Source organism: Morchella sextelata, assembly GCF_020137385.1.
Source record: "Morchella sextelata strain SCLS chromosome Unknown scls_15, whole genome shotgun sequence".
Lineage (NCBI taxonomy): Eukaryota > Fungi > Ascomycota > Pezizomycetes > Pezizales > Morchellaceae > Morchella > Morchella sextelata.
This window is the reverse complement of record NW_025408630.1, coordinates 1,226,981-1,253,759: the sequence shown is the minus strand read 5'-3', so window position 1 is coordinate 1,253,759 and position 26,779 is coordinate 1,226,981. Positions and strand designations below refer to the sequence as shown.

Genomic DNA, 26,779 nt, shown 5'->3' with positions numbered 1-26,779 from the left:
GAAGGTGTTATCCTAGTCAAGGATTGATCCATCCGCTGCCCATCGGTGCTGGTGGACGGAGACGCATAGCAATCTCAAATTCAGTCATTTTCTTACCATACGTTTTGTCAGCCTTTTTCGCAGCAAGACCTGTGGAGCCTGAGTTCCCCCGAATAGATGTCGTCGCAAGCAAACGAAGGAGGTTTCTGTTGTGGGGATGGTTATATTAGTAAGCCCAGATTCAAGTCATCTCATATACGCGTACGTTAGTAGATTTTCAGAGCGCTTTCTGTGACGGCTAAAGTTTCCTCTTATAATGTTCTTCTATTGCATGCGCCCCATGGTATATATACACATGGGCCTATATATCGTTTAAATTTTGATTTTGGGTGGCGCGAGGAACGCCTCGCCCCGGCCATGGCCAGCAGGATCGATATCACGCACCTTGATGTCATAAGATATCACTCGTCAGGTACGCACATAGGGTATTATATTAATTCGTAACCCGGCCTTCGGTACCTGTTCATGTTGAACGTCCAATTAAGATCATATCCAAATTTTGGATCGAAACGCTACCGTTTCTAGCTTAGTTTTATGAACATATACAAATACATGTATCTTCGGGGTTCTGTTCATCAACCCATGATCCACCTTTGGAGTCGATCCCACTTCACGCTTAAGATAGTCTCGCCGATACCTTGCATGTTCGTTCATGGTGGTTAGCGTTCGAAAACGTCCACAGGTACGTACTCCAACCTTGGTGTACCTCGACACAAAATTTAGTTTCTACCATCTCGGCGGGAAAATGTTTACATGAGACACTCAAGTACAGGTTTAACTCTCCTACAACAAGTACTAGGGAATTCCCCAGGGCTCGCGCCACTAGCGCTAAAACGGAAATATCCGTCTTAAGTCAAAGTGAGTGATACCCCATGACTCAATATTATTCAAACACGTTTCTTTTCCCAACACCATCTCGTATGTGATCCAAACGGGTACGACCCGTCTCTACTGATCGAGCCTCATACTAAAATTCATTGATAGATAAAAGGTCTCACCGAGGGACGCCTGCAGGTGAGCTGTCGTATTTTATTTATTTCACATTGTGATATTTGGCGTGGTGGTGGTGGATGTCAATGATTTAAGACGGGCCGCTGACATGTGAGACGCTAGCGTGATCGTCAGGGGCCGCCCGGGGCACTGTTTCATACGGCTAAGCTGGCGATTAATACCAGATCAACAACTGGTTAGTTTATTGATTTATTTATGTATACCAGATTGTGCTCTAGAACAAACTGAGCCTAGAACACAGAAGATACACCATATCCAATTGAAAGGATGGATACAGGTATTGTAGTTCGTTGATCAAGAGTTAGTAAAATTATACTTACATCAGTACCACATCATATGACAACTCTTAAGGATAGAAGTTGATCATTGACAAAAGAAAACAGACCCGGGCCAGGCCAGGCCAGGCTGAGAAGCCATTAAAAACATTTACCCAAACGAAAAATTCAACTAAATAAGCCTCCCCAAAAAAAATACGAACCCCCAATTGCAAAAATACAAACCCGCAAAACTTTTGATATAAATACTGCGCCTACAAGATCCCTACTACCACCACAACAGCCGCTACTACACCTAGTAATGTTGTCATCTGAATCCCTCCTACTCTTACCGCCGCATCTTCTACAGGTGCATCCAAACTCATCACAGAATCCACGCTACTGTTACCCGCTTGATCCGTCACATAGCACACTGTGCCCCGCTGCTCGTTGCCGCCTGCGAACTCACAGGCCCGATTAAAGGCTTCGTCGTTGCCGGCCGCCGAGTCAGTGGTATTATAATACATGATAATATATTCCACATCCATGTATACATCATTTGAGGATGGGGGGCCGGACCAACTGCCATTGTTGGCCCAGACGTTGAGTATTAATTTTCCTTCGTGAGTGGGGACGTTCTTTGTGATATTGAGTACGTTTACGTTGTTGACGTAAAAAGCGGAGAGGCCCTCAGACCAGTCGAAGCGGTGTTCGTGGAACTCATTCCATGGGCGGGTGAGTTGGTGTGTGAAGGCAGCGCCTGGAACTAATGTGTCGGTTGCGACTTCATATGCTGCAACGAGAGTCAGTATGAATTACTATCCAGGTCAAAGGCCAAAGGTGGAGAGCACATACCTGGGTGATTTGTGTAGTGAATTGCGCGGTCTCCGTCTTTAGTAAGAACTTCAATATCGGTTTCGTTCTCATCATCCTGCGTAACATATCATGTTAATAAATCTATAATTCTGTCAAGATAGTAGTACAATAGCTCACATAATATAGAAAGAACCCTGCCACCGATCCCCCAGTCGCTCCTTTTACCTGCACAACCCTATACCTCGCCCTGAAACTTCCATGAAAAAAGTCTTGGTTTATACTTTGCATCTCCGCAACCTGCACCGGCCCAGTGTCATTGGCCTCATATCCTTTCTGCAGCAAATGTAGCAAGCCGTCCTTGACCCATACAGAGCTCATGGCATTCTGGCGGCCCAGTATACCGGTCTTATTATCGGCTGGGAACTTGTATTCTTGGATTTCCCAGTCGGGGAGGGAGCGGGTGAGATTAGTTTCGGTAGTAGTGTCGGGGAGGGCAGTGAAGTTGTTGGTGAATGTGTGGGTAAAGTACTGGTTAGTTGTCGTGAGGACGTAACCGCATTCGCAAACCGCGGCGGTGAAGGGGATGATGGTTAGGGTGCTTAATATTATCCAGAGGAATTGAGCGGACGGAAACTGGGGATTCATTGTAGCCGTAGGTGGAGCGAACTGATTGGATCAAGGTAGAAAAAGTTGAGTTGGAGAAGTCTAGCTAGGAAGGCAATTAGGATAAGTAGATAGGTAAAAATAAAAATAAATGAAAAATTATATTGATATGAAAAACACCGACAAAACAATGAAATGCTGTGCTATACGAAAGAATTAAATACCAAAGTGAAGGGGAGGCGGTGGGACCATATGTATGTATAAATAGTTAAACGCTACCCTTCACATTGTCTTTCGAAGTTTGTATACCGTCCAATAGTATTGGGAAGCTAGACAACAGAGTAACCCGTGTTACAGACTTGCATCGTTATCCTGGGCCCTGGAAGTATTCCCCGCCGAATAAGCTGGGCGGTAGAGTAGTAATCCAGGAGAGGTATCCCAGCTTGGAAGACTGTTCTAGAGGTATCCTGCTCTCCTCTATGTACCAGGTACGGGCATGCATGCAGCACGAATAGACGCTACAGGCGCCACAACTCTTCTCCATGGAAATACCTACCAAATACCGCAGAATCTCAGGAATAACGAATCGGACTGGGCTGGAATACCACTTACCCATTGGTCAAGATGACCAAAAGTTACGCTTTGGGTCTGTGGGATTGAGGCTCAACAAGCATTTGACCAATCCGAAGGCCAATATTCCAGTCCAGTTCGATTCGTTATTCCTGAGATTTTGCGGTACCACAGGTGATAGGTATGTCGGTATGTATAGTACATACTAGGCTCGTCCCCAACCCGTCTACTTCCAACTGGTGAGCAGCTTGCTGCTAAGTAGGGGATGGGTACGAGACTAAGTACATACATACCCACCGTCATCCCATAAACAACAAGAGAACATGGTGCTATCATCCAGTCGGAGCCCAGGACTGCATGTAGCTCTTCTGTGTTGCTTCCGTGTCAGCACCTGCCGGCAAACACAGCCCCGAGGAGAGAGATCGTAGCTCAGGGTACCTGGTTGCAGCATCAATCCCGTGCTACACCCTGACAACCGATCGGATTCCCAGGGGCACCAACGCCAAGTAGGGCAGTGGAAGCGACAAGCAATGGACAACAACACGAGGCCGCAGTGCCGCAAATCCCGGGGGAGGGGGGAGACAGACAGGAGGGAAGAGGAGGGGAATTAGCTCTTAACATTCCTTAGAATGGGATGTGAGACGTGATGATCATGGTTGTACATAGAGTACAGAAGAAGAAGAGTTCGAGAGTGGTGGTATTATTCTAGTGACGGTTCTGCAGTCTGACTTATGAGTTGATGACGTTTGATAGAAACATCGGTAATCCCCTTCAGGGAAAATTAGATCGAGTGGGTGTGCAATAAGGTGTCTTCTAGACACATCATTCAATCTATGTATGTACGTTCCACAATACACATACCTTTCTTAAAATGGCTGGTACAAGGTGAACCAAATTGACTCGGTTCTTATCATGTATGTGTAGGATGCCAATTTACATACTCTACGGGCCAATTGGAATGTAAAAAAGACAGGCCTAGGGTTTCAAGGCTCTTAACCTCGTGCTCTAGAGTCTACCCTCGGATCGATGTTCGTTTAACTCTAATCTTCGCTATTGACCCCCAAGGGGGTTAGATATGCTTGTCAAGGGCGCGGGAGGATCTCCATGGCGTCATGGCTTTTCAGCCGCAATAATCACTGGGAGGTTCCTGGCTCGTGCCCTACAAATACCATGGAGCCACTACTCTACTACATGTAGTATGAAAACTCTAGCTCTACGCCCATGCATCATCCATGTAGAACAATATACACGAAACCTCAGTAACGTCCATTTTACGATGTTTACTCTGCATATAAACATTCGGCACTTATGTCTACTACACGTACTTACAACATATATTTTGTCTAAACCCTAGGACGGTTAGACTCCTGGAGTACTACTAGGCTTCGATCGAGATTGTAGGTACTTGGCAATACTGATTTCGAATTCTGCCACAGCAGAAAAAAAGATCTAAAAAAAAAAAAAAAAAAAAGTGAGAGGGAGAGAGGCAGCTTGGGGCCTTTTCTCTGTACTTTTAACGGTCTATATTTTCCTCGACGATCACTTTTTTTTTGGCAGAAAGGGTCTACTGAATCCGTTATATTTTATTCTATACAAACATGTACTACAGTTGCAACTCGATATGCCGGATTGCCAAGATTCTAAGGATTTCGTACGGGATAGCAAAAAATCCGGGATAGCAAATTGATTTTGCAGTAGGAAAAATCATATTCTCAGAGGATCTCGTACGGGACAGCAAGGGATCCGGTGTATTGAGTTCCGGCATATCGAGTTGCGACTGTAGTACTGCGCATGCGCATGCAACAGGGTGGATGGCTTTCATATGCTCCTCGAATCAGCGAAGCGAATACGCGAAGGGCACGGGGAATCTCAATTCGTATACTAAGGCCGAGGAACATTTGGAGCTGAGATCTCACACCGTATCAATTCTGACCGGCGAATCACTACCAGAACCGTCTGCCTGGGCCGATTGCTTCTTTTTTGCGATCCTAAAATCTGTCCGGAAGTTGAGCTTCCCGCTGGTATAGTAGGCCTGTGTGCGGTTGATCGTGTTAGCTCATAGGTAGCTACATTAGGTATGTATTTAACTGGAGGAGAGAGGGGGAGAGAAGGTGCACAGACAGTTGGGAAGGCTGTCACAAAACTCAGCAGGCCTAATGAGTGATATCAGATCAACGTTAGTAATTGTGCACTAGTAAATACATGTACTCTAAGTAGAGTATGTACATGTAGTCCAACTATCATGTAGGGATCAATCATCACACCTAGCGACCAAGTCATAGTACCCCATCCAGCCGCGTCTTTTACAAATCCGGCTGTTACACACGGGTGATCAGCAAATCGTTACTATTAAATACGTGTGTTACCAGTAACATGGCATGGACTTACCCCACAGTGGGCCAACCAAAGTTCCAGCGCTCCAGGCCACGTTATACAAGCCATACTATTGAACTTAGTATCAACCCCAATATCGCAATATCATCAACATTACAAAGAATTAAGTGACTTACACCTTGCGCATAGGCCCCGTTACTTCCAAATCTGCCTGGTTTCTTTTCCTCCAGCCCCTGAAGGATGAATGTAATCTCAGCCATCACTGGTGGAGTTATCATTATGAAGGATGCACCCAGTAGGGCTAGAAGAGCACACATCAATACGATACTACCCGTTGAATCATCGGTCGGTAGTCTCAGCAAGACGAAGAAGGGACAACAGAGAACGAAACCCATGGTTACGATCCATCGATGGCCGTACTTATCACACACCCATCCTACAGCTCATTAGTGATGTTTGAGAATAGAGGAGGCCCTTTACGTACCAACCAATGGCGCAAATAAAGCAGGGACTACGATAGCAAGGAATATCAATCCGGCGCCAACCGAGCCGAAATGGAAGTTCTCATGTGTATAGAGCGGTAAAGAGGCTTCGAGAGAGGTCAAAAGAGTTGCTTCAGCCATGCCTGCCCACAGGGCAGCAAGAAGGCGGGGATAACGGAGGAGCGTTATGACAGCGGGTAGTTTTGAAGATTTCTTATTCGTTGTTGTGAAACCTGCTATTCTGGTGTCCTTATGGTTGGCTGTTGTGTTGTTGTTGAGTATCAATGATTGTTTTGACAGCTACTACATTTTGGTTGAGCTAACAGGTAAACTCACGAATATCGGGCTTTGCCTCTTTCTCTTCCTTATCAGTGCTGACCGCGTTAGGAGACTGCGAGACCTCAGCTTGCTCATTTACGCCGAGTGGTACAGTTTCTTCATAAAGCATTGCTACTTTTTTCTCAATGAGGACGAGGCGCCAGAGAATGTCGACACCGATCTAAGAACAATCGTTAGAGCCAATAGTAATCTTTTAGCCACACGGGTCGGAATTACAAGTACGAATGCCATTGCGAAAACTGAATTGTGATCGAATGTTAGCATGTTTCTTATTAGTAATTTCAAAGGGGTGGTATACCAGCATAATATCCACCTCTATAAAAGAAATTACCATATACATATCAGCATTCATCCATTCAATTCACCCCATGAATAACTTACCGATCATACACTACACCGCCTAATAATGGCGCCAAGAAAGTCGCAGCACTCAACGCAACGCTTACAATTCCCATACTTCTTGCGATCTCGTCCTTCCCAACTGTATCTACCAGCAAAGCCAACCCAACCACCCACACAACTGCCGCAGAAATCCCCTGGAACAATCGACCGAGAATAAATAGGACAATACTTTTACCAATACATAGCATTATAGTCGAAGCGGCAAGAGCTGCCAAACCACAAAGGAGAGGTCCACGCCGTGTTGTTGTGCGGTCGGCCAAATAACCACAGATGGCTTGAGGTAAATGATAGTAAGAATTGGACAGTTTTGGGGAGTTTAGTTAAATTACTTACGAGAAGCGACAAGAAGACCCCCGCCATAGACGGCCAAGAGAACCGAAACCCATGTTTGCACGTCTGGATGCAAATATTAGCGAACATTATTAGGCATTGCTATATAACGCTTGATATACTGTACCATCAGGATGAATATTTGCCCGCGATTCAAGAGCAAAAGGAAATACAGGGACAACCTAATGACGTTACGGAGCGCAATTAGTTTTCGACTTGGACATTGTGCGAGCCTCATTATGGTCGAGGTAATGTTACCAATCCGTAAAGGAAAATATCCTATAAGAGTATTTACATATTAACAGTTGCTCAATGGCCGAAATTAAAGTGATCAAAGGCAAAAAAGAAAGGAAAAACGAACAGTGAAAATCGCCATAGCAACTGCACATATAATAAAAGTCTTGCTGCTTCTGAACTTCAGAAGTATAGGCGGTCGCAGCTTCACAGCTTCATTCCCTTGCTGCTGCTTCTTCTGCCAGAAACGTAGCGGTTGCATCTCAAGCTGTCTAAACATCAACTCCCGAGTTTGTCTCTCTGTGTGTGTGGTGTATGCACGCAGCTTGCCGACCGGAGTCTCACGGGAGTCCTTGACGGTCCCGGTATCGTGTTCTTACACTTTCCAAGATTGCTGCTCGAAGGATGAACGACGGTTGGGGACTGCTGGTGGAGTGAGAACTGGTGATCGTGGAACTTTGGTGAAAACCGGAGTACCCAATTCAAATGGATCCGGGGCTGGTGTTCTAGCTAGCACTAGAATACAACCCAAGCTTTAGAGGCAACAAAACTCTTTTTTAAAGGAGCTCTATCTAGCGCCGCGCCGAGAAATTGACTACAACGCCACCGGGCCCCGTTTCTCCCGAATTCAGAATTACATTACTGCCTCCTGCTTACCAACGATTTTCGATTCTCTGTTCAATGCTGGTGCGGGGGTGCGGGGGTGCATATATCTCAGCATTGGTTACATCCTTGTCCGGTAGCCCCGTCTCCAGAAACCGAGAACAGACAAATTATCAAAGTTTTGCAGGATCGGAAGGTGGAGGCGTTTATTCCAAACGTCACAAGGATCCAAAAGAAGTTCTCGAATCATTGCCTGCATTAAGTTTAAGAGGATGTATGCACGAGTATCTACCCGCATACATGGGCGTTTTGGGACCAATTTCCATCTCGTATCGATGTTCTGCGCTGCATGATCGAGTTTAACGCCATGCATCATTTACAATATGAGAGAAAACATCGTATATTCTCGGCTATAGCGCGTCCCAGAATATTTGAATCTGGCGTTTGTCTATCCGAATTCCGTACCAATCACGCCAGTTTGTCTATCCGAATTCCGTACCAATCATGCCAGTGTATCTATCAGGAATCGTGGAATCTTCATCATTGATTTAAGGGCGCCTATTAATTGCAATTGCATGTCTATAGAATTATTAGGCCTCAAAATCATTTATCTATACGCACCACTAGGGTTATAGACATCAGTTAGAGACACATAATATCGGACATATCTATGACATATGATTTAAGCTCTGGACCAGATACTTTATATTCGTGAGTCATGTTTCAGATCTCCATCAGGCCCAACGCACTTCTTTCCCCCCATTAGACAGCGCAACTGGTCTTTCAAATTAATCTGTGACTCTTTGCGATTCTGCAAGAATCAGTATGTAGCTCTCAAGGCGTGCGGGTGTACCCGAAACAACATCAACCGAGCGTGCGGCACCTGGTGATGAACGCACATGGCACTCTTGCTGTATATCGGTTTGGCGGCCTTGTGAATCTAGAGCAGATTTACCTACTTCTAAATATCAGATATCAGATCGCACTTTTCTTTTCTTTCCCCCGGTAACATCTCCGCTCGGGAGAGCAACCGGTGGCCGTAAAAAATCGAGTCAGCCGTAGCTGAACGCGTACATATGTATATAGCCGTTACCTGGAAGAGGTTACTGTAGGCTTAACTATTTCCTGGGGTCCAGACGGGTTGCTGGGTTTAGTCGGTATCCGACCGAGTGAGATCTAGAGGAAATGATCTAACTATAATATAAAACCAAGGAAGGTATAAGTTAGTGGGGTCGCAATCTTCGTGAAGTAATGTTCTTTTACTCTCAGAACCTTGAACGCTACACTGTGCTCGTGGGTGTTCAAATAAATATAAAGGTGCCAGTGGGAGACGACATTTCGTAGGAATATGACTTGTGACTTGGTTACTTGCAGTAAGACACTCGAGGATCATAATCTAGATCCTACCTACCTTGTATCTACTGGAGATGAGGCTACTTTATTTGTTATTAGGTGCTGCATCTGTCTGCCTGCAGTCCGACAGGTGAAACCAGGGTGTAAGTATTTGCCATGGCCATGAATTGTCCGCCCGGTTCTATATGGATCTTTGCATAGAGGCCAAATTGCTGCCGTTGGTTCACCAACAACTCGCACAACTGCTTGACCGTTCCACATCTCCCTAACGTCCCTTCTAGAGTACTACATCGCCGCTAAAGAAGCCCGAGATACTCAAGATTATAACCTTCCAGCTTGTTAGCCGGTATGAATGAAACCGAGATTTGTCACCTAATTGCACTTTGTACAGTCTTTGCATGAGCAAGCAGGTCACGTTATTTTATCAGCTACTGCGCATGCCCTGGGTTTAAAAGTGTTTGTGGATGTCACAAAGACCAGCAGCAGCGCTAGGATAATGAGTTCATCTTTATCGATAGCATTGTCTAGACACCAGAGATCGTGTTAAATCCAAAGCGCGGACGTTTAGAAGATGTACAGTACCGTACACGTACCCGGCCGGTCAACTTAATTCGCGATATCGGTGCCTAGGGTGTGTACGTAGGCACATAGGCTAATGGTTCAAATTATAGTCAGCGGTTCAAGGTTTTTATACGTACATGTATATATGGCGTATCTAGCGGTTCAGCACTGAGTCGCATGTGATATAGTGTTTGCTGACCATGGGAGGTGTTGAGGTTTTAGATTTAGAAACCTTACGCAGGGTAAGAAAAGAATACGTGTATATACTACACAATTAGAAACACGTGACCTTTAACTTAAATTATTTAGTCTCTTAAAACATTATATTAAAGGACGATGATCGGTGCTTATTGTTGGTAATGTATTCAGGCCCGGGGCAAAGCTTAAGATAATCTGGGAAATTTGTAACTTCGATTTTAATTATACATTTACATTGCATGCCTGTACTAGATATAGTACTAAAAAGGGTGATTTAATATATATAATAGGAAGTACTGTAGCAATATACAGAACTGTATAAACCCTCCGCCAAATCGGAATCTTAGCCATTATAATGTATATACCGTAGCAATACCACAGCAATATATAGTATACCCCAGTCTTGCGGCATTCTGCCAGATAAGATATTGAACCCACCCGCTTTTTAGTACTGTACGCATCATGTGTACACTTCTTCAGTCGTATATTTCTCTATCCAAGAATGGTTTGTGACAGTCACAGAAAGAAAAAGTAAACCATGAAAGCTGGAAAACGGCGTTAATCACAGAATATCACTCGGTAAATATGAGAATTGAGTTGTGCGCATTTAGTGAAAAGTTTCCTTATGGTAAGATTCTACTTTCTTCAAGCCCTTTGGGTTCATAGATACATACATGTACGTTCTTTAGCACGAACAAAATTGAATACAGTTGGGGCATGCGCAACTAGATTTCAGTGCGGGTATTTCGCTCGGTAATAATCCTTGTCTACACTAGCAGCGGGAGTACCCCACAAAGAGCCGCACTAAAATCGGCTTTGAATCGGAAGCTTGCCGATTGGTTACCTCTGTACGAGCCTACTCTTTGTCACACGTCATAGCAAAGACCAACTAACTCAGGTAGAGTATTAGGTGCTACCTACAGCTATGTACTGCTTATTAGCAAGGAATTATGAATTACGAAAGCTTAGAAAAGGTTAAGTAGAATGGGTAGTATTAGTTTAGACACCGAGTAGTGTACGTTATTTGACTTCGTGCAAGTAAGAAACCCTCTATCATTGGGACCGGCCCAAGACCTGACTGTAGACCACCTATCACCCTAAACAATACCAACATTTAGTGACGTCATGGACTCGCTCTTCCATCATGCCATCTTTACCCCACTCGAAAGAATCAAGTAAGTATATAATCCCTCATTCCTTTGTTCAAGAAACAGCCAATTTTCATGACTCCTCTTCTCCGCATGCAAATTACACGCCAGCTCTTGAACAGCACACGTAACATTCCTCACTTCCCAATCTTCGGACGTCGCCTCGCTATTGCTGCTTCACCCATTTCTGTAAAAGGCCCAATTTTAACAAGAACAATGGCTACAGTCCAGGAATATCGCCTTAAAGTTGATAACGAGGAACTCAAGAACGGCCAAAAGAAAGAGGCAGAGGTTGAGGGGATCGAAGGAGCCAAGGTTGTGCTTCTTAAGGTCAATAACCAGCTACGAGCTCTGGGCCCCAAGTGTACCCGTAGGTTCACCACCTCCGTATCCTCACTTACAAGACTAACCGAGTTTAGATTATGGCGCTCCATTAATCAAAGGCGTTATAGCCGGCGATGGCCGTATAACCTGTCCCTGGCATGGTGCCTGCTTCAATACGTCTACAGGCGATATCGAAAATGCTCCAGCTCTCGACCACCTTGCCTCATTCCCTGTTTCTGTCAAGAACGGCTCAGTATATATCACCGGTACTGAAGCCCTCATAAAGGCTGGTCGTCGTAAGCCAGATATCGCCTGTAAACCAGTGACTACTGCTGGCTCCGAAAGTGTCTTGATAGTTGGTGGCGGATCTGGCGCGATCGGGGCGATTGAAAGTCTTCGTGAAAAGGGCTTTAAGGGCCGCATTACTGTTCTTTCGAAAGAGGCTTATTTACCAATCGATAGGACGAAACTTAGCAAGGCATTGATTTCAGATGCAAAGAAGGTTGAATGGAGAGATCAGGCCCACTTTAGTGAGGCTGGAGTCGACTTTCACCTTGGTGTTGAAGTAGCCAGCGTGGACTTTAAGGCACATAAACTTCACACGAAAGATGGTGGAGAGTGGAGCTATGGTAAAGTTCTGTTTGCGACTGGAGGAACACCAAAGAACTTGCCTATGGATGGCTTCAAAGAATTGGGTAACATATTTTCCTTGCGAGGATTGAGTGATGTAGAAGCTATCAATAAAGCTGTTGGCGAGAACAAAGGGCGGAAAGTTGTTGTTGTGGGAACAGGTTTTATTGGCAAGTAACCCCATTTTTGGACCTGGGGGAGCGAGAGTTCAAACTAGGTCTCAACAAGTATTAATAATTTCATAGGGATGGAAGTATCCAAGTGTCTCGTAGGAAAAGGTCACGACCTGACTGTCATAGGCATGGAGGAATACCCATTAGAACGTGTAATGGGCGCGCAGCTTGGAAAAATTTTCCAGCGTCAACTCGAAGAAGCAGGTGTCAAATTCAAGATGTCTGCCAGTGTCGAGTCCGCAGTTCCCTCATCATCAGACTCTAGTAAAGTGGGGTATATTGCCCTCAAGGGCGGCGAGAAGATTGAAGCCGATCTTGTCATTTTGGGGATTGGTGTTGCGCCGGCAACCGAGTATCTAAAGAACAGTGGCGTGAAGCTTGAGGAGGATGGAAGTGTCCTCGTCGATGAGTATTTCAAGATTAAGGGTGTTGAGGATGCCTACGCTGTTGGTAGGCAAGCAATCGTCCCAGAGTGAATAAACAATGCTAATATAGCCATGAAGGCGATATTGCAACTTATCCTTACCATGGCCCCGGATCCGACTCCTCTACAACTGTCCGCGTAGAACACTGGAATGTCGCGCAAAACGCCGGACGCCAAGCTGCACTTCACATTGCTACATCTGAGAAGCCGGTTCACTTCATACCCGTTTTCTGGTCTGCACTCGGTGCACAGCTCCGCTATTGTGGCGCCACACCGAACGGATTTGACGACGTAGTTGTGAAGGGAAATCAGGATAAATATTCCTTTGCTGCATACTACACGCTTGGAGAAGCCGTTGTTGCGGTGGCGACAATGCAGATGGATCCAGTTGCTATGCAGTGCGCGGAGCTGATGAGAAGGGGGATGATGCCGGGGAAAAAGGATATTATTGGTGGTGCGGATGTGTTACAGGTGGAAGTCCCGTCCGAGGTTACAATTTAAGCGAGTGATAGCCTATGACAGAAAATCAAAATGTTACTTAACTCCATATTTAGCTTACCCAACGGGTCTCCCCCGTCAAGTAGGCTTTTTCATGTCGAAATTTGACCTATGTCTAATCTATCACATTTATGTTTTGTCGGAACTTCAGCAGACGGTACATACGTCTTTATTCCTTGAATACGACGTTTCTCGAGCATACTCCCTTGTATAGCTTTAAACACACGGCCTCAGAATTTAACGCAATCAGTTTATGCTGGCCTACTTTGACGAAGTGGTAGGTATAGATGGTATAAGCTTTAACTGAAACTCCAAGCGAATACTCCACAGAGTTTGGAAACGGATCGGGGAATGTGTATAGCTAAAGGGACGAGAATGAATCAATTCGCCAGCCAAGCTCTTCAATTATATCGGTAATGTGTACCTCGCCAGCCAAGTATTTGTATTAGCGATGTGTAGTTAGTACCAAACAAAGTTTGTCTAACACATCTCTATTATAATGTCTATCCATTATCCATGCCTCAGGGAAAGTTGTCGGGGAAGTTGTAGTTAGGGAAACACGATGTATTTCGCTAAGCGTTGAGCAAAGGCTTCATGAATGAATGAAGCAATCAACCACGAGCAAAGGGTATTGATTTTGGGCTTCGGAGACTGGGAGTTATGCTTGGTGCTATAGTTCGTGGCTGGGATTGAGCCGATTTCCCAAATGTTGCGAGGTGCTTATGGTGGAAGTTTCCTGTACCCCTTATGCTACATAAGAATCATGCGGGAATACAAGGTCCGTCTATTGTATAGTAGTCAATTAATATGCAAACAATTCTCGTACAATGAATTCGAGTTAGATCGATTTTGCCTTCACAATATTCCTGTACCTACAAACAACAAACAACTATCGAGTGATATCGCGTGATTTAACCTTTGTGTCGGGAACTTTTGAACACCGTCAAGAACAGATTCAGTGGCTCTCCTGAGAATAAGATTCCGTAAAAGTCTGTACATAATACACTGCTTTATAACGGTCCGCTATGGATATACAGCTATATGGAGGTAATGTAGCTTATGCTGGCCAGTTTGAGGTTGCCACTCCCCGAAAATATCCGTGGTTTTAAGCTTATACGTGTCTGCATATATGCTCTGAAATTGGGCGGCTTGTAAACGTTGTTGATGGTGTAGGAGTACTTGTAACTGTCTCTCAGATTGGTTATTAATACATGTACTCGACCTAGAGCCCAGATTTCCGAGCTCAATTACCAGGTGGGTAAATATGTAACTTAAGATAGAATCAGTGCTCTTTGGGGTTGTTGATCACCGTATATATTAGCTCTTTGCTCACTCCAATCATTCCTTTCTTTAATTAACAAAACCTCTCGTCCTACGAACTATGTTGAAAAGTGGCTAGTCCTTTTCTATAGTGTTTCAGATAAGTCACAGGCTAGTTTACGAATAGTTTTGGATATCGACAGCAGGCGCAATCCCGGCCGGGCCTGTGTACTATTCAATGGATCGATCTTTTTAGCGATGTGGTAGTTATTAACGTTGTGACTGTTTGAACACAAATAGCGAGGTTACTCAAGGTGAATACAAACACACTCTAGATTTTATATCATGTCACGTACTTTGATACATTGATACTTTGTTGAAATAATCAATCAATCAATCAATCAATCAATCTCATCGTGATATCGTGTCATGCACAATCACTCGACAGCAGAGGTAACGCTAAGCCACAAGGGTTGTTGGCGCTAGTCGGTTACATGTGTGTGTTGGTTGGCAGGGCAACCACCACGTCTAACTGTTTATCATTTTTAGCAAAGCCGTTCTCTCGCTCTCAACCTCCTCCACAGCCGCTTTCCTCTGCTCTTTCACCATTCCCGCTCATTTCTAACCCACTTCAAGAAAACCCACAAATCCTTCGAAAACAAATACCAAAACTGTCACTATGGATAACGACGCCGAAAACAGCTCTTCAGCCCCCACTGCCCCCAATGCCAAAAGCGCCGGTCCGTCTGGTATCAACGCTGGGCAATCAGTGTCTAAGCGTCTTCAGCAGGAACTAATGCAGCTGATGGTAACTCCCTTCCCCGCCTATTTTTGGGAATTACAATCTCTAACGCAGTAGCAGACGAACTCCACTCCTGGAATCTCTGCGTTCCCACAAAATGGCAATCTTCTATCGTGGACTGGAACCATCCATGGTCCAGCAGAGACACCTTACGATGGGCTCACCTTCAAGCTCTCTCTAGAGTTCCCGTCAAACTACCCCATGTCTCCTCCAACGGTGTTGTTCACTACGCCCATGTTCCATCCTAATGTTGACATGGCGGGGAGGATCTGTTTGGATATCTTGAAAGACAAATGGAGCGCAGTTTACAATGTACAGTCGATTTTGCTGTCACTGCAATCTTTACTTGGAGAACCGAACAAGTAAATACCTTCACTGAGCCACTCAGGAAAATAGTAACTAACAATAAGTAGCAAATCGCCCCTCAACGGACAGGCTGCGGAACTTTGGGATAAGGATCCCAAAGAATACAAACGTCTCCTCATGCTCCGCCACCAGGAAGCCGAAGACTAGATCTTCCCTTTTAGTTAGTTGGAATATGGCCGCGGCAATTGCGTTCAGTTTTTAGGCTTGTTTTTTTCTGTTCTCGTAGGTCATTGTTGGGTCTAATGGGCTGGCTAGCTCGTTGTTTAGAGTTGCAGGGATTCAAGACTCAGCGGATACCCAGATTTTCTGAATGGTGATAGCGTGGAGTTGGGAACTGGAATCATTGGAGTAATGGAGTAGTCATGAAACACGTGTAGGGGACGAATTAATGAATTACTTGGTTTTTATAGGTTACTTGAGTCTGGGTGTGTCATGTGATATCTCTTCGTTGAGAACTGCTTTATCGATATGGCAACACTAGCAGAATTTACTATCCACCAGAAATGAACACAGCCTGCCCCATATGCGTAAAATGCCAACAAATACCATGCGTTTCATGTAGTCATGCCCCGCGAGCATATCACCACATGTGAGTTTCCTTCCAGAACCCCCCTCCCCCCCAAGACACCGGAAACCGAGAAATATATGTATCCCCTCTCTCAGATTAACCAATAGTATCCCACCAAGTACCAAACCTGATAACAATTATGAAAGCAAAGAACTTGAAAAATAAGGTACCGAGAAATACCGTATGGTTACGTACAGCCCCGCCCACACCAAACCGGACCCCCGTCCTAATTGATAGTCCTTCCAGTGACTAACACCTAAGAAAATGGGAAAAATGAGGGAAAAAAAAATCTAACCAAAGCCCCGCCCCCAAAACAGAACCAAAAAAAATAAGAATCCAAATAGAAAGTCCACAGCTTTTTGGTAAAAGGAAATAATGACAAAAGAAAAATATGCCTAAAGGGCAGTGATCAGAAGTAAGGAAATTTGTACAGTGACCAATCTATACAGAAGAGGAATAAGTATTAGTACTCAAAGGCAACAAGATGCTGCTTGCCGGAAGAGATAGGAAAGAGACACGTCGAACTCAGTTCAAGAAATAATCGGAGCGACAAGCGAATGAAGTTTGATTATCGGCTATTATTGATGATGATCCTGATTGGAGACGCTTGTACGGTTCTGGACACTGTAATATTAGTAACAAAGTAACTAGAAACGAAACGCAAGTTACTAACTTTTTTTTTGTTATTATACCGCGAGCCTCTCGGATACATATGGCTGCTCAAAATGATTGGGAGGGTCTATGTTCATCATATCGGGATGAATTCTGATCTCTGGGGTCTCAGAAGTAACCGACGGTGCTGCTGAGGCGACCTCAGGTGTAGTTCCAGGAGGAGGTGTTGGAGGGGCCGACGAATCAACCAAGGGGGCACCCCAAGTAGGGACAGACCACTGGACACCTGTAAAGGATTTCAAACGAAAAGTAGACTTCTCCCAACGTTTACATGGCCTTCCTGTACGGTCTAAAGCGCGGAGACCTGCATTGATGGCACCTTGATTTGCTTTGGGCCCAAGTTTACCGTGGTTCGAGTGATGAGTCGCTGGGGAAGCGTTGGGATCACTGTATAATATGAGTATATGGTTTTATGCGAAAACGGACCGAAAAAATATAAACTTACAGTTTAGTCCTCTTTCTTCCTGGCTTACTTGGCTGGGCACCTGGTTGCCTTCCACGTTTTGAGCCCGGTTTTGGGCCAGGGGTGCCCTTAGGCCTGTCCAAAGAAGGAGGTACTGGTGTCGCGTTCAAGTCTGAATTCATGGGCGACATAGCATCTACCTGCTGCGGTGGAGATACTGGAGCAGTCCCCGGGGTCAAATCTTGCGGAGATTTCGTAAGTGCATTCGCCGTATGTGGAAAGTTTTTGAGATGGTCAGAGCCAAGCCGAAGTTTGATAATCAGCGACTGAGGAACCTTTGGCTTTGGTTTTGGTCCCGGCTTCTTGCGTTGTTTTGCTGGAGGAGGTGGAGGCGGCGGTGGAGGGGGAGGAGGAGGAGCGACCCCAGACGAAGAAGTTGATGCTGATTCCCCAGGCGAGGGAGGAAGCGAGGGCAGAGACGAACTTATCGAAGAATCCGAAGAGCCAGCCATTATACCAGAAACAAAATCTGTACGGTAATTAAATGTGGCGACGTTTTTGAGGGGGAAAGAGTAGCAAAGATAGGCCACTCGATTCTTGATAGATTTTGTCGCACAAGGGCGATTTCGTTTTTCACTGGGGGTGGAGTGGAGCCGAGAATCAAGAATGACAGCTAGCGAGCAGGTGATGTGCGGTTGCTGTTGTAATAGTGATGATTGTGAGGCGAGAAGCGGTCACGGTGAAGCAAAAGGCGATTATTGCGAAAGTGTTGCGAAGTTGATGGTGATGATGGTGATGGATGGTGGGAGGAAGGAGAGGAGAAGGGGAAATCAGGAGGCAAGCGGGAGAGGGAATGCATTTTATTATTGTGCTTGTTACTTTTAGTGGTGGTGGTAGCCGTGAGCACTGGAACTCTCTAGGGGTAAGGCCGAAGTCGGTTGGGGTTGGGTTTGGTGTGTGCGGCGGATGCCAGTGGGATGGCTGGGTGTGGAAGTGTGTGAAGCTTTGCGTTGCTCCCGTTGTTGCTGAGTCTCGGCCAAGAAGACCCGACACGACCTTCAAGATTGCCAGGAATCCACTCTGGATCGCTAAATAAATGGGTCGATGGGGGTAATAGCTTTCTAAATGAGGTCTTAGGCACAATTTTGTGTCGGGAAATACGGGTGAATTGGCGATAATTTGACAATACGCATTCTATCACCACCGGAGTCTTGACTTGGGGTTCCTGTGTTTATTTTCTGGGTACAGGGCCCTGGGTAGTCCTACTATATCCATAGCTATAGTAGATTTCATACTGCCTGGTGCTCTATGCAAATCTCTCAAGGAAAGGGGAAAGGCGATAACGTCCATCAGTCACGGATCTATATATGCAAATGTTTAAATGGTAAAACCCACTTATAACCTCTCTTGTAGGATGGGGTACATGTGCATAAGTATATGTACTTTATCACCACTAGCAACAATAGTAATGATAGTAGTAATTCTCGAGTAGTGATAGTATTAGTACACTTAATAGGATGTATACGTACGTAACTACATGTACACTTATGGTAGTTTATGTACGTACATGTATGTAGCCATTATTTAGCAGTAGCAAGACATTTAGCAGCGGTCGTAGTAGGAATTTGAATCGAGCAGTAGCAGTAAGTACATACGTATTGTAGAGTAGAAGATGTAGATTAAAAGTCAAACATCGTGATCTTCTTTCTCTCCAATAAACTCTATATCTGGCTTTCTCTATTCATCGAACCTTCTTTTTGTTCCTGGACCTTGCGTCGTTCGTTGCCCTCCACAATCGTATTCCTTCTCCTCCCTCAGACATGCGTCTTTGTCCATCTGTCCTGGAAAAATCCTGGCACAGCCGACTCAGGCAAGTGTGCAACAAATTGCCTTTTATTATCCACGTCTTGGGTACGGCTACACACTCGCTCCACAATTCCAGCTTCGTGTATGTTCTTTTTATCCTGGCCCCTCCGAAGGCTACACTCCATCCCACTGTTACTACTCTCACGGCTGTTTCATTAGCTCCTGTAGAGCGATTTTCATTTGAGATGCATGCACGAATCTGTCCGTCATTTTTTTTTCAATTGGGATCCATGAATTTGATATTTTTTTTTATTGCTTCCATCCTAGTAACAAGAAGCGGACAGGTAGGCACGCAGGCATCAAGAGAAGTCGACATCCGCACCGGGGTTGGAGGGAAATCCCGGAATCATAAGGTAGATTGGTAGTAGGTGCACGTAGTTATTAAATGTAGAGTAACGACAGCAGAGCACAATACAACCCAACAGGTACCTGGATAGGGCGAGGGGGAAAAAGTTCTCTCTGGCCAACTGGCGCACGAGACTCGAGCAGAGGGCAGAGCAGATCTTAAGAATGAGCATAGGGCGACATCATGTGGTACAAAGCCGCCATATAGGGATTAGCTTATGGAGTATTGGAAGCGCCATTCATTGTCAGCGACATGCCAAGTTGCACTGTCAATGAATAAGCTTGCTCGCATTGTATGTAGATGAGAGCCACAGGTGGAAGCGTCTCAGAAGTACTACAGCAGGCGCCACGCAGTTCCCCAGCCCCATCATCCCATCACCACTTAAGACAAGGTCGCTTGAACATTTCCCCTCACGCCAGTTCTGGGTACATGTTACAAGGGTTGTGTTGAGTTACGTGCTTGCATTTGCTTTGAGCACTTGATCGCTTGCTCTCGGCCTTACGTTGCATACATACATTCATCGTAACTCTACACGACATCATTCTGCGCCTGCTGAGCAGAAGCTGCGAGAGATAGGCCAAGAAGAGAGTTTGAGCAAGAGAAAGTGAGAGTAACGACTGGAGAGAACGAGAAAAAGAAAAAGGGAACTTCTCAAGATCCACGGAGAAGAAAAATACGGGGAACTCCTAGACAGATTGTCAGGCAGGTGGGCAACAGAGAGCCTCAAGATAGTTACAGCTCTTCCTTTGCCTTTACCTATCACTTCACTAACGTACCCACTCAACTCGCTCGCTCCTGCTCTGATCTTTACCTCTACTCGTCTTGCTGTCCTTAGCTTGGGTTCATCCTACTCCCACGATATACAGTATCCTACTGTGACTCTTTCGTGGCCATCTTACCCTCCCATCCTTTACCTGTTGCCTCCTCGCTCTATTCTCGTTCCCCGCCATCTACTCATTGTACCCTCTTTCGTTTCCCCTCTCGCTCACTGTGCAAGAAAGGAAATAGTGAAAAGTGCCAGCCGGCATCAAAATTGGATTACCTGTTTGAGCGAGCCAACCCACACGTCTCAAACTGTCTACCCGCTCCGTTTCGCGTAACCAGTCGTTATTGAAACTCGATCAAATTCGATTCCCTCCCCCCAAACAGTGGCACCCTACGAGTTAGCAATTCTTCTTCCGACCTGGGTTTTTAGAACCAGTCCATGACAAACTCGATCCCAGCAGCCTCCAGTCAGGCTGCTACCACGATGTCTGGTTCGTCATCTATCAGAAGGCCTGTTGTGGCACCTAGCGGTTCCTACGCCTCGGTCGTTGCTGGTCAAGCTCAACCTCGCCTCTATTCCGACGGGATCACTCACAACGGGACCGGGGTACATCCTCGGTATCTATCAAATCTTAACTTTACAGGCTCGAACGGTTACACTTCAGGCCCGCAGCAACACAGTATTCGACAGCCTATTACGGTTCCTAGCTATCTTGCGGAGTCAAGTTACGCTGAACGACTAGCATCCTCAACTGCCGTGTTTAATCCGATTCCTACGCCACCTCCATCTTTGACCATATCCGGAAAGCTACCACAAACACATCGGGGGCTAGCATACGATATCATTGAGAACGTCCCTGGAGACGAGGAGGCCCTGACAACATTACCGACTCGCTGGAATGAGAGCGACAAGTGCCCTGGGATAGATTTGTTGAATGATGGGTTGGAGGTGAAGTTTGTTGGTTCGTCCGCCGCTAGGAAATGATATTATTGAATAAATGTAGCTCCGGAAGGAAGTGAATACTAACGCCTTTTCTTCTTTGCTTCTGCTATCAGGTCCACAAAAAGTGAGTGACAACGATGCAGCTGCTGTCCGGGCAGATCAGTTTATGCCGCCTCAATGTGGTATATTCTATTATGAGATCACGGTTGTCTCTAAAGGGAAGGAAGGGTGAGCTATTCTCGAATCATTGGTATGCTCCGGAGACTGAGTTGTTGGACAGATTGATCGGTGTTGGGTTCTGCACTAAAAAGGTTCCTCTTAATCGATTACCGGGCTGGGAACCGGAGTCATGGGGGTACCATGGCGACGACGGGAACTCATTCTGTTGTCAAGGAACTGGAAAGCAGTATGGTCCTCAATTCTCAACAAATGACGTTATTGGGTGTGGCGTGAACTTTCGGACCGGAACTGCGTTCTTCACTAAGAACGGCCTTTTCCTAAAAACTGCTTTCCGGGACATCAAGAGCACAAAACTATATCCGGCCGTAGGAATGAAACGACCCGGGGAGCACATTAGAGTCAACTTTGGGCAGGAGAGGTTCGTTTTTGATATTGATGGTTATATGAACGTAGGGCTCCAAGGCCATATCTTGATTATTTTCATACTAGGAGGTTCGATATTTTATCGATCGAATACTAACGTTTATAAACAACTAGGAAGAGAAAGCCATGGTATATAACGAGATTAACAGCTACCCAACGGTTGGACTTTGCCCAGTAATGGATGAAGCGGCATTAATTCAAGCTCTGGTAGCGCAATATCTAGCACATGACGGATATGTCGACACCGCTAGAGCATTCTCAGCTGATGTTCAGAACGAAGCACGAGCACTTGTGAGTGGGCGGGAAGAAAACACGAAAACTTTGGAGCTGAAAGAAGATGGAGATGCGATCAACCGCCAAAGTACGTCCATGAAAATTGAATCAGTATTATCCACATCAGTTGCATTAACCAATCACGTGACTATATAGGGATTCGCAGCGCGATCCTTGATGGTGATGTGGATCATGCGCTCAAATTCACCAAACAATATTACCCAAGCGTCTTCAAAAACAACGAACAAATCTACTTCCGACTACGCTGCCGAAAATTGGTGGAGATGATCAGACAGTTTGCAGAAACTGTACATGAACCCCCAATGCGCAATGGACACGACGAAACGATGGTTGATGTTTTTGCGCAGGACATGGAGATCGATGATTCGGCAAATTCCGCGGCGGAATGGGAGAAAATGGATGTTGAGGACGAGTATGGGAGTGTAGGGCCTGGTACAGGTGGACAAGTGAAAAGTGCTCTCGACGCCGCAGTTGAGTATGGTCGACAATTGAGACTTGATTTCCAGACGGATACCAGACCAGAAATCAGAAAGGCGTTGGAGGAAGCATTCAGCCTATTGGCGTATACAGATCCAAAGAACTCTGTCCTTGCGCATTTGTTGGACGAAAAGGGCCGTATATCGGTTGCGGAGGAACTCAATTCAGCTATTCTAGGTGTGTAAATATTTCTACTACTTAAACAGAGACACGACGCTAATTGTTTCTAGTCTCACTCGGTAAATCTCCAGCAGCCGCATTGGAAAGACTTGTTCAACAATCTACAGTCTTGATCAATGAAATTAGTGAGGATGGGGGTCCTGGGGCGTTTGTTAATCTTAGTAACGATTACCTGAAAGGTTAAGAGTTCTGGGGACTTATTACTCTTAGTCCATACTTCAGGAATCGTGGGGGTGTACGGCATTTTTTGTTTTCTTGGCACATGGGTTTTTCGTTATTACAACATCCTCCTTTCCTCCTTCCTCAATTCTTTGTATCTGATCAACGTTTCCGTTTTCTCTGTTTTGTTGTATTATGGCAAGGTTGCTTTCCTCAACATATTTACCTCAATCACATTGTTCAGGTATCTACAGCGAAAGAAAAATTATAGCTGTTAAAGAGTTTCTCTCTTCAATTTCCTTTCGGTCCCTACTCGTCCCATTTTTTTTTTTCGGGCCCTAGTTGAAACTAGGATTAGGTAGTCAGAATTGCTTTGTGGAATTTTTTTTATTGACGGTAAAGTACTGGGGGTTCGGGTTAGGCGATGACGATGAAAGAACCGAATTCCGATGTGAGATGTGTATTGTGACGAGTAATTATGTGGGAATGTGTTTTTTTCTTTTTTTTTCTTTCACTTGTCTTTTCTTTTTTTCTTTCCCCCTTTTTTGTTTTATCTCCTTGCACTACTTCTTCGTCTGTGCCTGTGGTAAAGTTGGGTACGTACGTGGAAAATGTAAATAATCTATGTAGTCCTGATTTTTTTTTTCCAATCCTTCGTTTTTTCGCTTTGATTATTTAGTCCGCCCGCCCGCCCGGACCATGATGTGGCTTTGTCAACTAGCTGCCTACACGGCAACGTGCGTGGCTGTCAACCCCGCAGTCTCGTCCGAGCTTTTCGCAAGATGAAACATGTACGTGGCTAACCTAATTGAGTAGTTGTGCCCAGCCGAGTGATAGCTGTGATGCGGTGGATGTGGTCCTCGCTGGAGAGTCCCGAATGCGTGTATGATATAGTGATGGTTGGTCGGATTGCGATGGCCGGGAGGGGACGGTCGGGATAGGTATTGCGTCGGCTAGTTCTTAGCTAGCTGCGGCGTTGGGTCGGTATTATGGGATCTGGTGGGTTCTGGTGGTGCTCTCTATGAGGTATATATGTTGGGAGACATCAATACCGTGGCCTTAGAGGACATAGTTAACGGGGGGCTGGGGGGGTTAGCTGTAGGTAGCGCCGTAAGACAGCTCGCTACACGATTACTAGATGTAGCTTGCCCTGGTTTATTGTACAGTACCGGAAAGGGGTAGAAATTCACTACCGCATTCTAGTCAATACGCTAGTGATGCTGTAAGAATATGGTATTGATATGGTATCGATATGGTATTTTACTTACGATCCTGGTTTAACCAGTATTCTTGACTCAATACCGCAGCCCCACGGTAGCAATTTTATACTACTACTACTACTACTACTACTACTACTACTACTACTACTACTACTACTACTACTACTTTTTGAGGCTGTTGCAACTTCCAACCCCCCTTACCAGCCAGCCAGCGGGCCAACTACCATATCTGGCGCCGATCACGGAATATCACTCGGCGATATACCTACAACGGCAGCGTCCTCTGTACTGAGAGGTTGGGCGCTAGAGGAGGGTGTCGGTAGATTGGAGGCCAAACGCCTGCGAAGAGCCTAAAAAAGAGACATCGATCCCTCTTAAGCCCTCGGCGTCGCCCAGAGTCTAAGAGGGAATCCAGGAAAAGAAGGGACCAAAAAAAAGCCTCTCTTGGATCTTGGGCGTTTTGCCCAAGATCCAAGAGAGGCGGGAAAAGAGAAGACAAAGAAAACCCCTCCAAAATCTCTCTTGGGTCCTCGGCATCGCCCAGAGTCCAGGAGAGAATCCGGTGGAAAAAAAGAGCCAAAAAAAAGCCTCTCTTGGATCTTGGGCATTCGGCCCAAGATCCAAGAGAGGCAGATATATAAAAAAGAAAAGAAAAAAAAAACTCCCCGTACCCGCAGCGCAGCACAGCGGGACAGAACGAACAAAAAAAAAAAAAGGGTCCCCCTCAGGCACAAAGCCCAAGAGAGACCCACAGAAACAAACCGTCCCCGCTCCCCTCCGAAATCCCTATCGGACCCTCGGCATCGCCCAGGGTCAAAGAGGGGGTGGAGGGGGGCGGGGACGGCCAAAAAATGGCCAAAATAAAAAGGGTCTCCCTTGGGCCTTACGCCCAAGGGAGACCCGCAGAAAAAATTGAAAAGAAAGGGTCTCCCGCGGGTGTTACACCCGGGGAGACCCACAGAGAAAAAAAACCCCTCCCGCGGAGGGAGGGGAACCGGGGGGAGGGCGGACAGCGAGGGGGGGCGGACAGCGAGGGGGGGGCGGAGACCGGGGCAGGGACAGGGGAGGGGAGGGCGGCCGGCAGAAGTTTGGGGGGGGGGGCACAGGACCCGGGCCCGGACGGCCGGCAGAGGGGGGCAGCCAGGGAGGGCGGAGGGCCACGGGGACCGGCGGGAGGAACCATCTAAACACCCCTCCTTCACCTTTCCAGTGAAGGAGGGGCCACAAAGATCCGGCCCCGACACGGCCCAACCCAACCCCAACCCGAGGCAGACCTGCCCCCGCCCCCGAAAAGTATCCACAAGTCCCCCCTGGACCCAGAGGTCCAGGAGGGGACAAGAATTTCTTGCAAGCCCCTCCCGGACCAAAAGGTCCAAGAGGGGCACAACGTTCCCCCACTCCCAGGCTCTGGCCTCCTAGTGGAGGGGCGGGGAGTGGTGTGTTGCATGATGGAGAGAGAGAAAGGAAGGGAAGAAGAGCAGTGGAGGGGTGGCTTTTATAGAGTGGTGAGATGGTGCCAAGGAGGAGTGCTAAGGAGAGTTTTGGCTGACGGGTGAGGGATGCCAAAGTTGGCGTTTGGGGTTTGATCGATAGGGATCTTTGTGGGAGAAGGGAGAGTGGGTCATGGGGTGTCACTCGGTGCCAATACGTGTTGGATATGGGGTTGGTCTGCGGGAAAAGGTCGGGGAGTGAGACGTGTAGGTTTACGTAAATGTAGCATTGATATATTTGGTTCTTCTTTACCTACGCGAATGTCGGGTTTTTTTATTTTTATTTTTCCTTTTGACAGGAAGCTGATGGCTGGTTCTGTCCTAGCGTCTCTTGTTCAATTGCCAGTGTCTCCATACACGGTGATTGATGGATTATCTTCGGAGCGCCTATAACCACATGTACATTATGAGATCTCACAGACTCTGTGCTACGCTGCTTACTTGTGGCTAGGCTGGCGGGCGTGTAAAGAAGATCGAGGTAAGATGTTCTTTTTGAAAATTCCCAGCTACATACTACATGTAGTACTGAGGGCTATGTGTAAGGTGGTCTTAGTAACTATGTCCACAGTCTAGCCTAACTAGATGTGTCATCGTTATATGTATAAGTAGATCGGCTTTCATCCTCCTTCGTCATAGAACCATCCATCCAATTACCTATTGGGTCTTCCTTCCTACACCGCGACTACTCACTTCTTTGTGGAGCGGTAAAATGGTTTTTGAAGGCTGTGGAAAATGGCGTGAGGTATTTGGGGATATATTGGGGCTATCGGCTTCTACGAGACTTGGTAAGATAACTCTATATATGTCATCATTGGCCTATATATCTGCTGGGGTTGGTTTGGGGGGGGGGGGGGGGGGCAAGGTGGGGAGAGAAACTGTGCGTCTTGTCTGCCAGCTTCGAATGCCCTTTCAAGAAATCTCGGTGCGGGTAAGTAAGCTCGAGCGGCTAGAAGCCACATATGCTAAACTTCCCTCTTGTCATCACATCAATTACGGAGGCGTACAACGTCGTTCTCTTACCATTTTACTACAAGGCTTA

The 26,779-nt window shown here is 46.1% G+C and overlaps 7 protein-coding genes across 7 annotated transcripts; 3 read left to right on the top strand and 4 right to left on the bottom strand.

Annotated features, from left to right (window-relative positions):
* Positions 1–1,579: 1,579 nt before the first annotated feature.
* Positions 1,580–2,765, bottom strand: H6S33_003621 (uncharacterized protein; the record flags this gene model as incomplete). Its single annotated transcript, XM_044834982.1, has 3 exons — positions 1,580–2,097; positions 2,160–2,235; positions 2,346–2,765. 3 exons carry the CDS (start codon positions 2,763–2,765, stop codon positions 1,580–1,582), a joined length of 1,014 nt encoding a protein of 337 aa, XP_044691982.1.
* Positions 2,766–3,200: 435 nt separating this feature from the next.
* Positions 3,201–3,744, bottom strand: H6S33_003620 (uncharacterized protein; the record flags this gene model as incomplete). Its single annotated transcript, XM_044834981.1, has 5 exons — positions 3,201–3,275; positions 3,336–3,363; positions 3,496–3,519; positions 3,583–3,661; positions 3,732–3,744. 5 exons carry the CDS (start codon positions 3,742–3,744, stop codon positions 3,201–3,203), a joined length of 219 nt encoding a protein of 72 aa, XP_044691981.1.
* Positions 3,745–5,205: 1,461 nt separating this feature from the next.
* Positions 5,206–6,679, bottom strand: H6S33_003619 (uncharacterized protein; the record flags this gene model as incomplete). The annotated part of the gene is made up of 8 exons (XM_044834980.1): positions 5,206–5,325; positions 5,415–5,446; positions 5,558–5,608; positions 5,682–5,736; positions 5,804–6,063; positions 6,112–6,369; positions 6,446–6,608; positions 6,665–6,679. The coding sequence occupies 8 exons, from the start codon at positions 6,677–6,679 to the stop codon at positions 5,206–5,208; spliced, it is 954 nt and encodes a 317-aa protein (XP_044691980.1).
* A 4,814-nt stretch (positions 6,680–11,493) lies between these two features.
* H6S33_003618 (uncharacterized protein) lies at positions 11,494–13,329 on the top strand (the record flags this gene model as incomplete). Its single annotated transcript, XM_044834979.1, has 4 exons — positions 11,494–11,647; positions 11,697–12,392; positions 12,477–12,854; positions 12,908–13,329. The coding sequence occupies 4 exons, from the start codon at positions 11,494–11,496 to the stop codon at positions 13,327–13,329; spliced, it is 1,650 nt and encodes a 549-aa protein (XP_044691979.1).
* A 1,936-nt stretch (positions 13,330–15,265) lies between these two features.
* H6S33_003617 (uncharacterized protein) lies at positions 15,266–15,901 on the top strand (the record flags this gene model as incomplete). Its single annotated transcript, XM_044834978.1, has 3 exons — positions 15,266–15,394; positions 15,449–15,750; positions 15,802–15,901. The coding sequence occupies 3 exons, from the start codon at positions 15,266–15,268 to the stop codon at positions 15,899–15,901; spliced, it is 531 nt and encodes a 176-aa protein (XP_044691978.1).
* A 1,107-nt stretch (positions 15,902–17,008) lies between these two features.
* On the bottom strand, positions 17,009–17,909 carry H6S33_003616 (uncharacterized protein; the record flags this gene model as incomplete). The annotated part of the gene is made up of 2 exons (XM_044834977.1): positions 17,009–17,381; positions 17,440–17,909. The coding sequence occupies 2 exons, from the start codon at positions 17,907–17,909 to the stop codon at positions 17,009–17,011; spliced, it is 843 nt and encodes a 280-aa protein (XP_044691977.1).
* Positions 17,910–20,858: 2,949 nt separating this feature from the next.
* Positions 20,859–23,055, top strand: H6S33_003615 (uncharacterized protein; the record flags this gene model as incomplete). The annotated part of the gene is made up of 6 exons (XM_044834976.1): positions 20,859–21,336; positions 21,431–21,545; positions 21,598–21,946; positions 22,035–22,281; positions 22,350–22,868; positions 22,922–23,055. The coding sequence occupies 6 exons, from the start codon at positions 20,859–20,861 to the stop codon at positions 23,053–23,055; spliced, it is 1,842 nt and encodes a 613-aa protein (XP_044691976.1).
* Positions 23,056–26,779: the final 3,724 nt, after the last annotated feature.